Source organism: Lathyrus oleraceus, chromosome 2 (assembly GCF_024323335.1).
Source record: "Lathyrus oleraceus cultivar Zhongwan6 chromosome 2, CAAS_Psat_ZW6_1.0, whole genome shotgun sequence".
Classification (NCBI taxonomy): Eukaryota; Viridiplantae; Streptophyta; class Magnoliopsida; order Fabales; family Fabaceae; genus Lathyrus; species Lathyrus oleraceus.
In genome coordinates, this window is record NC_066580.1 from 327,293,031 (window position 1) to 327,307,222 (window position 14,192).

The following is a 14,192-nucleotide window of genomic DNA, read 5'->3' on the forward strand; positions in this document are numbered from 1 at the left end:
AGTTCAGTCCAACATGACCTACATCTGGGGGCTACCAAGCCAGGAAGAAGATCCACTATTAGTAGTATCAGTTCAGAGTTAAACTCCCCCGTTTACAACTCATCACTTAATCCCTACCCAATGCAATCTATACCTAGGAGCTCCTAGATAGAAACCTCCAGTTTCCATTCCTATCACTACAAATACAATGTAATGTGCAAACACCTTGAACTTGCTTCACAACTTCATTCAAGAACATAATCACTCTTGCCTACAGGCTTTGAGTGACAAACACTCTCAGGTTTACCACTGAGAAACACATGGTAACCTTCCCACAGATTGGGAGGTTTACCTTACACACACCCCTAAAAATTCATTCTAAGAGGCTTACAAAAACTAGATTACAATCAGCTATTTATAACCTAATCACCCAACTGGATTTGGGCCTTCAGAAAATTGCAGCAGACTTGTTCTTTGCTGTTGCAACTTCAGCAGAAAAATTCTGCTACAAACAAGGTCTTCAAGTTCCTAAACTCTCTCCATATATATCTCCATGTTTAGAGCCTATATATATTCTGATTTAGTCTTCAAGACCTCCACATGGGAGTTAGGATATTCACCAGATATCCTTGCTGATCCCATGACATATACTGAATTAATTAATTCAGTTTCCTACACATGTGCGATGTCACAGACCTGATGTCGTGACATCGTACATGACATGTTGGTCCAGATGTTGACTTTCTTCAACCCAACATATTAAAACAACAGAGATGATTACATTATTTGTTTTCTAAAATTACTGCCAATCCTAAGGAATCAACAATCTCCCCCTTTGGCAAATTTTAGCTAAAACAAATAAACAATACACTGGACAACACATCCCAATTTGGGAATGCTCTTTATCTCCGTCATTGGCTCCACCATCACAAACACCAAGGTTGGTGTACATGGGGAAGAAGAGGGACAAGACTTAGTTGTACCAGAACCCTTCCCCTCAACCGGAGAGCTTCCAGAAGAATATGTAATGCTGAGTACTTAGACAATGTAACTCAGATCACAAGGCACAACTGTCTTCTTAACTCAGATCACAAGACACAAGTGGAAACCCCAGTTGGTGGATTTTGTGCCTGATGCCAACTTCTGTTTGCTGCCACCTCCACAATTGGCTTTCTTTCTTCTGGTACATTCTCAACCCCAGGACTATATTTCTCTCCCCCTTTTTAGCTAAACATTTGTAAAGGCAGCCTTCACAAAACCAGATCCAGGCGCAGCTTGCCCAAACCTTAATATACCCCATGATTCTGAGAATGGAGTGTTTTTCTTGTGAGAGGAATAGGGCTGTTGCATCCTTTAAATAGTCCAGCCCGTGCCTAGGAATTTCCGGTAGAAATAAATGCTTGGTCAAGATGCATTTATTTTTGCTGAGAAACAGTCAGAGAATCACCAACAAAATCTCAGACTATCTTTGAATACCTTTTATAGCTCTTGACTGTTTCTTTTCCAAAACAGTCGTTCCAGTGCATGGAGACCATTCCATATATGCAGTCAGACACGTTGCACGCGATGTCTTAACATTCCTGCATTCAGCCAGTATTCAACAAGACCTCTGTCATACCTCCAGTAGAGACTTGACACCTAGCACTGCTACAGCCAACTTTACACACTTCAGTTGATGGTTACTCCCCCTGTACCACACAGCTGTAGCCATCAGGCTTATTCTGGTTAATCAGACTTAGCCACATCACCCTCATAATTCCTAATGACTTTAAGATTCAGAAGGAATTAACAGCACTGTCCAGGGCAATGTCATGACATCCGGTCAGACATTCTTCTGCTCACTCAGCCTTGCCACACATCACAGCATCCTGAAAACTAACAGGTTGCCATACCCCGTTATCTGAGAGCACATAGACCACAAGCTTGGTGATTACTTGCAGCACACGGACACACTCCCCCTGTCATGGACAACCTACTCTCTTGGAGGTCACACATGATCATATCCAACACCCCAAGGTTGGACCTTCACATACTTCCTGATTCAAGGAGATTCCAGACCACTTGATGAAAGGAAAACATAAGACGCATCTTCATGTCTTCAAGAGCGCACCCTCTGTCCAACCCTCTTGGCTGAACACATCCACACTCTGTGTCAATCTCTCTTCTAACCAGAATAGAAGGTCAATTCACAAGATGTTTTAACATCAGCTGGGACATCCTTCACAGCATCACAAGGAGCACTATCTGATAGTCTTCAGATATTACTGAGTCACCAGCTTGGGCCAGAGGAGCCCATACATACATTGGTATATATACACTCTCATCCCACTCCCAGAGACAGTCTTCCATAGACAGCTCAGAACTCCTACCGCAAGCTCCAAGGGATGAATGGAAGACACCTCCTTTTGTCTTCAACTTACTACTTTTCTGCTCAAAAGTAATTTGTCTCAGACTTTCCTCAAGAATAATCAGCTGCCTTATGTGGATTATCTTGATTCTTCGAACTCACTTCTGAGATAGACCAAATGCCACTGGTTGATTACCTCCTTCATGAATTCTCATATGGCAAGATCAAATGCTGCCTTTTGACCTTCCCAAGTTTATCAGACTTCTCCCAAAGATATTCTGACCTTTCAAGTGAGATTTGAACTTCAACATTATGAAGTGTCCAATCTACAACCCTGTAGATCCTTCTATCTCAAGTTGATGTGCCACTTCATCAACTAAGAATCTGATGCAGAACCGAATGTCACAACGTTGTGCTTGACATCCAGCTGTTGAATTCAGCTCCTTCTTCTGCCACTTGAAAGAACTTCCTCCCTTTACAGAACAAGAGTTCACTGTTCTCATAGACTTGATTGTGGAACCAAGTTTGAGTAAACAACCTCCATCCTGCAGGTTTGCAGTTAAGTCATCCAAGCTCACACCTTGATGAATTCCTGCTTCTTCTCCAAAGACATCAGACACTCTGATGTATGAGTCTTCAGAAGGACCAGTTAGAAACTAACCCTTCAGCTATGCCAAGGATTCCTCTTCCTAAAGCAAGGCTGTTTCCATGATGTCAAGACTGCTGCCACTAGTTCTTGACTCCACAGGGTGCATAAGCTAATGCACTTCCTTACCTAGATCAGAAATAAACTGATCCAAATAACCACCATCAAGACTATGATGTCTTCTTCTTCTTGTACACACCAAGGCTGAACATGTTTCTTGCCAGGAAACCTTTTCAGAGATCATATGCTTTTGCTGCCACCAAAGAGATAGATCATACCCCAATGTACTATCCTTCCTGTGATCCTGCACAGGGTCTTGAAGAAGAGATGTTCCAACATCTTTAAGAACATCAGTTATCTTGAGCTCCAAGGATAATCAATTAAATACTTGGACTTGACACAAGTAGACATTGATCTTAAATCCTTTCCCAATTATCCTTTCAGATACTTCCACCATAAGAATACTTTGAAAATACTCTTCTAGTGTCAACATCTTCTGCTTGCAAGTACCTTAATAGTCTTGAGACTCTTTCCAGATTAGATTCACCCTTAGGAATGAGAGAGATGAATCCTTCCTTGCAAATGTGTCACACATCAACCAGAACCCATGTGACACAGGTCAACAGCCAACCTGACCCTAGGCTGACCAAACGTGAGGAGGTTAACCAAAACTCCCCCTCAAATTAACAATCATGGAAACTCCACACCAATATCCATGCATTGTACACAAATGTCTCAACATGACATCCATCATCCCTTACCAGAGGCAACTAACTCCTCCGGTCACACCAATCAGACTTCAGCTGACCATAAGTACTAGTGAGACAACCATCACCAGTCAATAGTAGATATGCATTGCCAGAGCATATTACCTCAACCAACCACTGAATCTTCATATTCTCACTCCTAGTAAGAACTGCCACTTCTGAACGTGGTGTTTGAATAACAAGATTCATGGTTACACCCCATTAAATGATATCACAGTCAGGTTACCCCATTATTGACTGCTAACATCCAGGAGACTTGTCTTCCAACACACCATAGTACTTCAGGGAACAACTATCCAACCCTGATCAACCTGCAGGGAGATGCTTAACAGCAGGAGATTGCACAATGTCACATCTCAACCAGCTCAACTTCTAGGGATGACCTTTTGAGCACACATACAGTTGACTCTTCCCTTGTCAACTTAGCACCCACAGATGTCTCCTCTTCCAGGTCAGGAGTAGGTTCCAAACAGAAGTATCCCTTTGTTTGATACCTAAATACATCTGCTCTTCAACCAGTAGCTGCATACTTGTTGAGCAACATGTTCTAACATCACATAGAACATTGGTTCCACCTCCTTGGACCAAACCTTCCTTGAAGGTCTTCAAGGTCTTCATAAACACTACTCAAGAGAGTAAGAGAATCAGTGATTAAGTGACTCTTACCATCCTGAAGTGAGAACGTCAAGTATCTTTGACATCTTCAGTAGATTATGATGAGATCTTGAACACGGCAGTCTTTCATCCACATGAGGGGAAACTACATCAGAGTTTGAGTTTTGCCAGGCATTATGCAGCGGAAATCATAATACAACTCAACCTATGAACACACACTTCACCAGATTTGCCTCCAAGGCCATACCAGGTTTGAATGTGATTTAGTGCTGGCACAGCTGTCCCACACACAGGCCAATTGCCAACCTCCAGAGACAGGTACACACCATTCCTGTCATGAACAGTCCATCCACCTACTTCAAGGGACCATTCAGGGAATTACAGAACCTTACACAGGTTCCAGCATCAGTACTAACATAACTCCTTGCCAGTTACCAGAAAGTATCAGCCATGGATCTCATCCAGAGACAGAACAGGATGCCTGCTCTGATACCAATTGAAATTCTGGTGTAGTCAGTATTCAGATGTTCTACTTCATGTCATGACATCTGATCTAACATTGTACTTATTACAGCAAGACAGTTATTACACTCTGTACTATTGTGCACCTTTTCACAGTGTCACAACCTCTCCTTCTATGTCATCCTATAGAGGAGGAACAATTTGTTATGTGCACCATAACCTTCACTTCTGTTGTTTTCCTACACAGATATCATCTGTTACATTGTTCCAGTTTGTTGGTCATGTACTTGTATTTCCTAAATTAAAGGTTGTAACAAGTTAAACTAATCTCCACTTATTAAGGAGCTAACAAATATATTATTTGCCAGGTTCATTAATTGTAGCTTAGTTGTTAGTTTCCTAGATTTTAGTTCAGCTGGTGGATTCCTGAAGAATAGCCTGAGAAAAATCCTGAAACAGAAAAACTAACTATCCAACAATTTAGCATATGCAGTCAGGAGTGAATGTCACAACATCCCGTTTGACATCCAAGTCCAGAACCATATGCTAAGTCTGTTTGGTTCCTGAAAACAGACTGGGCTAAATTTGCTGTACTGTAAAAGACCAACCAGTCTATACTTCAGTATCAGCTTACTGGAAGAACTGTCAAGACACCCAGTTTGACAGTTTCACAATGATCTTATGGCCAGGTCTGTGATGCTTTTTAAATCCAGACTTCACTACATACTGAACTGAATTCATCAGCTTATTAAACAGTATGTGCTGTTGTTGGAGAATGTCAAAACATTCTGCTTGACATTCCAACAGAAGGCTATGTATCAGATCTGATATTATCTTGCTGAACAGACTGAATTACATGCTTAGTTTTGGCAGACATGATTATATCATACAGAATGAAAAACCAACACAGGAAATTGTTAACCCAGTTCAGTCCAACATGACCTACATCTGGGGGCTACCAAGCCAGGAAGAAGATCCACTATTAGTAGTATCAATTCAGAGTTAAACTCCCCCGTTTACAACTCATCACTTAATCCCTACCCAATGCAATCTATACCTAGGAACTCCTAGATAGAAACCTCCAGTTTCCATTCCTATCACTACAAATACAATGTAATGTGCAAACACCTTGAACTTGCTTCACAGCTTCATTCAAGAACATAATCACTCTTGCCTACAGGCTTTGAGTGACAAACACTCTCAGGTTTACCACTGAGAAACACATGGTAACCTTCCCACAGATTGGGAGGTTTACCTTACACACACCCCTAAAAATTCATTCTAAGAGGCTTACAAAAACTAGATTACAATCAGCTATTTATAACCTAATCACCCAACTGGATTTGGGCCTTCAGAAAATTGCAGCAGACTTGTTCTTTGCTGTTGCAACTTCAGCAGAAAAATTCTGCTACAAACAAGGTCTTCAAGTTCCTAAACTCTCTCCATATATATCTCCATGTTTAGAGCCTATATATATTCTGATTTAGTCTTCAAGACCTCCCCATGGGAGTTAGGATATTCACCAGATATCCTTGCTGATCCCATGACATATACTGAATTAATTAATTCAGTTTCCTACACATGTGCGATGTCACAGACCTGATGTCGTGACATCGTACATGACATGTTGGTCCAGATGTTGACTTTCTTCAACCCAACATATTAAAACAACAGAGATGATTACATTATTTGTTTTCTAAAATTACTGCCAATCCTAAGGAATCAACAATACCATCATACATCATCAGCATATTTATCACAGAATCATATTCATATCATGCCAAATAGTAAATCACAGTATTAGCACACTCTACTAATACCTATACTGCTCAAAACAACGGGAAATGATCCCTACTATATCATACATCAGTATATCATTCACCCATATAGGCCAATCATCAAATGTGTACACACAATTCCATTCCAGAACGTACACACTATTTAAATATCAATTTTTCACTTTTCAAACAGTGTTAACCGGTTAACGCCCTGGGTTAACCGGTTAACGCAACACAGAACACGCTTCCTGGCACATTTTAACAGTGTTAACCGGTTAACACCCTGGGTTAACCGGTTAACGCAGAACAGAAATTAATTTTTCTAAATCATAACAGTGTTAACCGGTTAACACCCTGGGTTAACCGGTTAACGCAGAACAGAAAGTTGTTCCTGCGCTAACACTAAAACAGAATGCAGATTTCCCGCATTTCTCGCCGTCGGAGGACTTCCGGACCTCCGATTTCAATTCCGTAAAAAGCTACACGTCCAGCAAATTATGACTCACCCACATATAGATTCAATTACAGTTTTTAACATAACTTATTCATCATAATTGCAACATTCTTCATCCAAATTAGGGTCAATTCAATGGCTTATTACTACCCATTACATGTTAACCCATAATACCCATTAAACGACGATAAACCCCCCTTACCTGAGTTAATCCGGCAAATCCTTTAGCTTCAAGCTTTTCCCTTCTTCAACCCTTGTTCTCTTGCTCTTCCTCTTTGCCCTTTCCTCACTTTCTGTCGCTTCTCTGGTTTTCACGTGAAAAAACCCTTTTTACCAAATGGAACTCTTTATATATATTCCAACTTTATTATTCCAATAATAATAATCCAATAATATTCCAATTATTTAATTAAATTAATAAATATACTATTAACTTAATTTAAATAATTATCATATTTTATCGGGGTGTTACACAGGTCAAGGAACCTATAGGGAATGTGAACGTTTCAACTTTAACCAATAAACTGACATAGCTATTGGTTATTCTACAATCAAGGGAGAATTTTGTATCATGGAAGAATAATAGGTAACTACAATCAAGGGAGAAAGCTTATGGTTATTCTACTATCAAAAATATGAGCACAAATCATCTTATTGCAAATATTGACATCAAGAAATATGGCAGAAAGTTCATATCAAAATGATATTGAAAATTATGAAAATCCATAAAATTTATTTTTGGCAAGTAATACATTTTTTAAAGAAAATTATATTTGGTGTTTGGATACTAGATGTAGTAATCATATGCGTGGGAAAATGATTTATTTTCTTCTCTAAATGAAACAGTAAAATTATCATGAAGTTTGGAAATGCTACAAATATTCAGATATTGGGAAAAAAGCTAATTTATATAAGGTTGAGAGATGGATCTCAAAAGTTATTGGTGATGTTTTTTATGCTCTTGGTATTCATTATAACCTCATGAGTATGGAGCAATTGTTTAAGAGAGGTTATACGATGCAAATTCACAATGGTTGTGTAGGTTGATTGACTTAAATGAAAGATTTATCACAAAGGTAAGAATGAAACTTAATCGCCTATTTCATTTGAAGATTCAACGTGAAAGGTTTCCTTATTTGAGTTCTATTATTTCAAATGATGATTTGATATGGCACATGAGATTTTATAACTTTCATTTTTCTGCCTTGAATAACCTGTCGAGAAAAGAATATGTTTCTGGTTTGCCTTTTGTGAATATTCCATATAGTATGTGTGAAACTTGACAAATGGAAAAGAAGCATATTGACTTATTTCCAATTGAAAAATCTCGAAGAGTGAAGAAACTATTTGAGATAGTTGATCAACTTGTGATTAGTATAAATACCAACCCCCGGTGGTTATAGATAATTTATTATTTTTATTGATGATTTTAGAATAAAATCTTGGGGTGTATTTTTTGAAATAAAAATCAAAAGCTTGTAATGCTTCAATACATTTAAGGAATTAGTAGGAAAATAAATTCTGTTGTGAAATAAAATTATTATTAATAGGTAGAGCCCACGAATACCAGGTTGGTAGAAGTTGAAGATTGAAGAAACACAAGAAATGGGGGGTTTGAATTAGGTTTTTAGACTTAAAACTTTTTACAATCGAATAACTCAAACAATAAAGGTAAGACAAAGATAAATAGCATAAGTATTTTTATCTGGTTCGTTGTTAATGAAGCTACATCCAGACGCTTGAGTGATTTCGCCTTCTCAATAAGGACTTAATTCAATAATTAAATTCATTACAAAAACTCAAAGATAATATGTCTAAGACTTCTTTAGAATTATGACTATAACCTAATCTCTCACAGAAATACAACTCAAAGACTAACTGTCAATGACTTCTTGGAAAGTCTTACTAGCGTAGTCTCTCAAGAAAATCAACTAAAGATTAATATAAACAAGGTTGTGTTTACAAGATCTTTTTAAAAAGTTGATACACAAGATTAAAATAGATATTACACTTTAAGAAATATTTTCAAAAAAATGTTATATGTGTTAGAACTTAATAATGTTCTTAGAGTGAAGTTCTTTTCTTTCTCACGTATGATTGTCTGATCAAAATGTTTCAATGTTGTGTGATGATCTTCTTTTATTGTTGTTATTATTTTTCCAAGCTTCCAATACCTCTTTATATACGGAAGAATAGATCCGTTGGAGGGTGAAATTGGAATATCCTCATTACAACATTTGTATGAAGGTCACTTAATTTTACAACATTATAATGACACTTGCAATGGTGAGGATGATGTGATGTGAGGAACTTCGTAGGTACATAGTACAATCCTTTTTCTTCTTTTTAATGAAAAGGATATTCTCTTTTGTATTTCTGTAACTTCTTTCGGTAGTTGATTTTTAGATAATAATTCTTAGTCAGCAAGTTCGTATATATGTTGATGAAGTTTGAGGAGAGTTCATAACTCTTCAGAAATTAGTGAGAGCAAGACTTTAGAGTCTTTGGAGTTCAGTCTTTTGAGAGTTCATATGTTTTGAATTTTATTAGAGTCATTTTGGATAGGTTCTTTGCAGAAATGTTGACTTGCTAATTCAGAAGCTTGACTTTCATGTAAATACGCCTTTGATTAATCCTTTGGTTTAGAGTCCGTCTTTAGTCCAGAATCTGGCTTGACTACTTGACTTCTTCAAAGTCAGAACCTATTTTCTATGATCTACACACCTAACAAAATAGTTAGAATACAAAATACGCTTTGTTATCATCAAAACTTAAGGATAGTTGAGAACCAAACTTGTTCCAATAGAAGTTTCTTTTCGCTACATGGAATTGAGCATTAATTAACAACAAGATACACACCTCAACATAATGGATTTTCCAAAATTAAGAAGAAAACAATCATAAATATGGTAAGATGTATGTTGTAACCCAAACATACGCATAAGAATTTTTTTGGCTGAAGGAGTTTTTGCTGCAGTTTATATTTTGAATAGATGTCAAACAAAAAGTGTTTAAGAAAAAACTATCGAAGGAGTTTGGAGTTAAAGAAGACATTAAATGTGACACCTCCAAATTTTTAGATGTATTGCATATACTCATGTACCAGATCAGTCGAGATAGAAGTTGGATGACTAAGGCGATAGGTGTATCTTTGTTGGCTACATTTCAATCTCAAATCCTATAAACTCTACAATTTAGAGACAAAGAAGGTGATTATCAATCAAGATGTAACTTTTAATAAATGGGGAATATGAGATTGGTCCTCAAAGTGATAAAAGGTTTCAATGGTGACTTCAAATGATGACGAAAGGGAGAAAGTAGTTAAACCAATACCTAATGAGCCAAAAATATCCAAAAACAACAACATAAGTTGCATATATTACCGTCCAAATTACAAGATTGTGTTTTTGGTAACGATTACAACCTATCAGATGAAGAAATTATTAAGTTTTCTTTATTTTCAGATTGTGAGCTAATTACTTATGAAGAAACGACATATGATAAAAAGAAATCAATGCAATTAAAAAGAATAAAACATGGGAGCTAACATAGTTATCGACAAATAAGAAACGTATAGGAGTGAATAGGGTGTAAAAGACAAAGTATAAATAGAGTGATGAATTTGATCACTCTAAAACAAGGTTGGTTGAAAAAAGATACAAGCAAAAATCAGTTATTGATTATTTTGAGGTATTTGCTCTTGTTTCAAGGTTGTATACAATTCAAATGCTTATTTAGATCTCAGCTAAAAGTAGTTGGAAATACATCAAATTAATGTTATGTCTGCAATTTTTAATGGTAATTTGGAAGAAGAAGTGAATGCTGAGAAACCTGCAAGACATTTAATCGAAGAAAATGAAGATAAAGTCTACGGATTGAAGAAAACATTATATGACTCATCTCACTTAAAAAGGGTTCAACCTCTATTTTTTCTATTTTTTCAAGTAATGGAGAACTTTCAAGTCACATTTATATCTCAACGGCATGATGGATACATAAATAGTGATTGAGATGGAGATATAGAAACAATAAAAGGCACATCAGGGACACATTTCATTTAGGCACGAGGGAAATTCCATGGTCTTCAAAGAATTAATCACTTCTCGCACTTTCTACCGCCGAAGTAATATATACCACCAAATAATTATACTACTAAAAAAATTCTGGATGAGAAGAATTTTAGAAATAATACATCATAAGCATAATAGTCCTACATAGATATATTGTGATTACAAGTCCGCTATTACATTAAGCAATAATTCAGTTTTACATCGATGGTTTCACAAAATTTGAGAATTAGTTACTTAAAAAGAAGTGGCAATCGAGTTTTATTGTCCCTCTAAAGAACAAATTGCAAATATATTTACAAAGCAGCGAAATATCGAATTATTCTACAAGTTAAAGAAGACGTTTCAAATCATAAATTTGAGATTTTGATTTAAGAGAGACGGTGTTAGAAATTAAATCAAGTGCATTCTAAAATGAGTAAGAATGAGTAACTTAGGTTTCTTATCTATTAAGTAACCTATGTTTTATTATGCATTAAGAAATAAATATCTTAACTTAGAAGAAATTTACTTATGTATTATGAAATTTAAGTTATAAAAGGCCATTTATATGCTATATTCTTAAATAAAATTCAAGTGAATGAAATAGAGTATTAAAGAAACTTGTTTAAGAACATCCTCTCTCTTATGATTCTATTTAAGTTATATGTCCAATTGATATTATTATACTTAAAAGTAAAAGAGTGATAAAAAAGGGTTAATTACTATGCACTCTGTAAAAAGTTTTACACCGTTGGTTCATCACCATCATCCGTTTGTATTATTTTATAGATTTTTAAAATAAAAGTCAAACTTCTTTTATATCCAACGTCCATAATTAACTAACGGTGTAAAATATTTTTACATTGTCAGTGTATTTCAATTAAACTAAAAAAAACCATAAATATCTCTACAAGACTACAAGGACATCATATTTGTAACTATAGTTCTGAATTATTTTTTTAACTTCCATTTATATATACAGACTTGGATTATCAAGGAATATCAAGAAGAGCTAGTGGTAACAACTATTTGCTGCATTTTTGTGGTAATCCTATCTTCCTTTGTAGCTCTCATTTCAGAGGGTATTTCAAAAGCTTGGATACTTAGACCTGATAAGGAGTTTGTATCTATATGTTTCTCAGTAAGTATACATTTGAGTGTTTATTTAAGATTCATATTTATAAACTATAGCTACTTAAATATTAGTCTTATGATATTTCATGTATAGGCAATATTTGTTGTGTCAACGAGGAATGTTGTAACTATATGGGCATGTCGTAAGAAAGGACCAATATATGTAGCTATATTCAAACCTTTAAGAGTTGTCATTGCACTTGGCATGGGAGTAATATTCTTGGGAGATAATCTTTATCTTGGAAGGTAAAATAATAACTAATTTGTGAAGATTCATTTAATGATATAGAAATATAAGATTGACCATTTTTTTTGAAATTATTTTTCTTATGGGTGCAGCATGATTGGAGCTGCTATTATAATTACTGGATTTTATGGTGTAATATGGGCACAGGGTCAAGAGAAACTCATGACAAGTGAAAATAACATTCTCCCATCTTCTTCAACGCCTCTTTTGTCAAACAAAAGCATGAAGATAAGATTACATATAATTCATTAAATATGTATTCACGTATTATAGTACATGAGTTTGTTATAAATAGAGAACTCATGTTGTAGTTTTTTAATCATCATATAATCATCCAAGAGTTAGAATTAATTGTGTTTCTTCTCATTCCTATACTCTTCTCTTATATGTAGCTGTGTTATTATTATTTCATATTATTCTGGTACCCAGCAGTGGTATCAGATCATTTGGTGTTGGTCCATATTCTGCTGCAAATATTGTTCACGATTACTATTCATACGTGTTATTGTATACTTTTACAGTGATTGTTAACGTATACCAGATTTGTTCAGGTGTGCGGTAAAATATATACAATATTGTCCACATATACTTTGTTATTCACTGTGAAATTGTGCAAGCCGGTTCAATTGATGAAACAGATCTTCAATAAGCCTTATAAAAGATGAATCCAAGGAGCACGAGCAAGATTGATGAAGAATTGTGATGAAATTGATGAAAAATGTTGAAGAAGCTTTGGAGAATTTTGAGAGGATTTGGATGAAAAAGTTTGTTAGATCTTGGAATGTGCAATGTAATTAGCAATTTCTGTTACAGTTAAGGCTTTATACCACTGCTTAATCAACGTCTTAATCCAAATTATCAAAATCAAAGTGATTAGCAAAAATGAGTTTTCAAGTGAAAGTCCAAAAAGTCCTTTTGCATTTTAGGCCAATATGACAGCAAATGACAGTCCACACAACTTCTAAATGGTATTTGTGAAGTGTTAGAAAAGGCCTTGTGTGCAAAATCCCTGTATTTCACAAAGTCACTTATTTTCCCACCAATTTTCAAAGTGATCACTTGAAAAATGACTTTTTGCCATGCTTATTTTTGATGAATTTTGACCATGCATCATGAAAGTACATGTGAAATGGGGTTTGCTTAAAGAAAGATCACCCAAATTGGCCATTCCATGTGAAAGTTATGCCACTTTGATTTTAGGCATTTTTGGAAAATGATTTGATCATATCTTGCCAACCATTCATGAGAAATTCAAGTTCTTGGACTTTTTGGAAAGGTGAGAGCAAGATCTACAACTTTCATGTTGAACAAAATTTCATTTGAAGCATTTTTGGACATGTAATTTTGAGGTGAAAAACTTTCCATTTTTGGAAACTTTCATTACAAGTCACTTTCTATTTTTGGAAACTTTTCTCCTGACTTTATTTTCTTCATTCTTGATGTTTGAGATGTCAAATGAAACTTGTTTCAACATGAATGAAGTGTATCCAACCTTCTCCCACCTCCAAATCCATCAATTCAAGCCCAGTTGACCATAGTTGACTTTTCTGATTGATAGATGAATCTGGCTATGCACTGATCAAGCTGAGCCTCAAACTCCTGATGAAATGGCTCAATGATGAAACCCTAGCTTCCATAAGCTCAATATAATCATGAAATGATCCCCATATCCATTGTAGACCCCATCTCCTTGTCATGCCCTGATTGGCCCAAT

The 14,192-nt window shown here is 35.9% G+C and overlaps 1 protein-coding gene across 1 annotated transcript in view; it reads left to right on the forward strand.

Moving 5' to 3' along the window:
• Positions 1 to 13,057, forward strand: part of LOC127119349 (WAT1-related protein At3g28050) — a 32,212-nt gene extending 19,155 nt beyond the window's left edge. The window contains exons 4-6 of the mRNA XM_051049574.1: positions 12,080 to 12,238; positions 12,326 to 12,477; positions 12,571 to 13,057. Coding sequence (XP_050905531.1) covers positions 12,080 to 12,238; positions 12,326 to 12,477; positions 12,571 to 12,730 — 471 coding nt within the window. The 3' untranslated portion in view covers positions 12,731 to 13,057. The remainder of the gene's footprint in view (positions 1 to 12,079; positions 12,239 to 12,325; positions 12,478 to 12,570) is intronic.
• Positions 13,058 to 14,192: the final 1,135 nt, after the last annotated feature.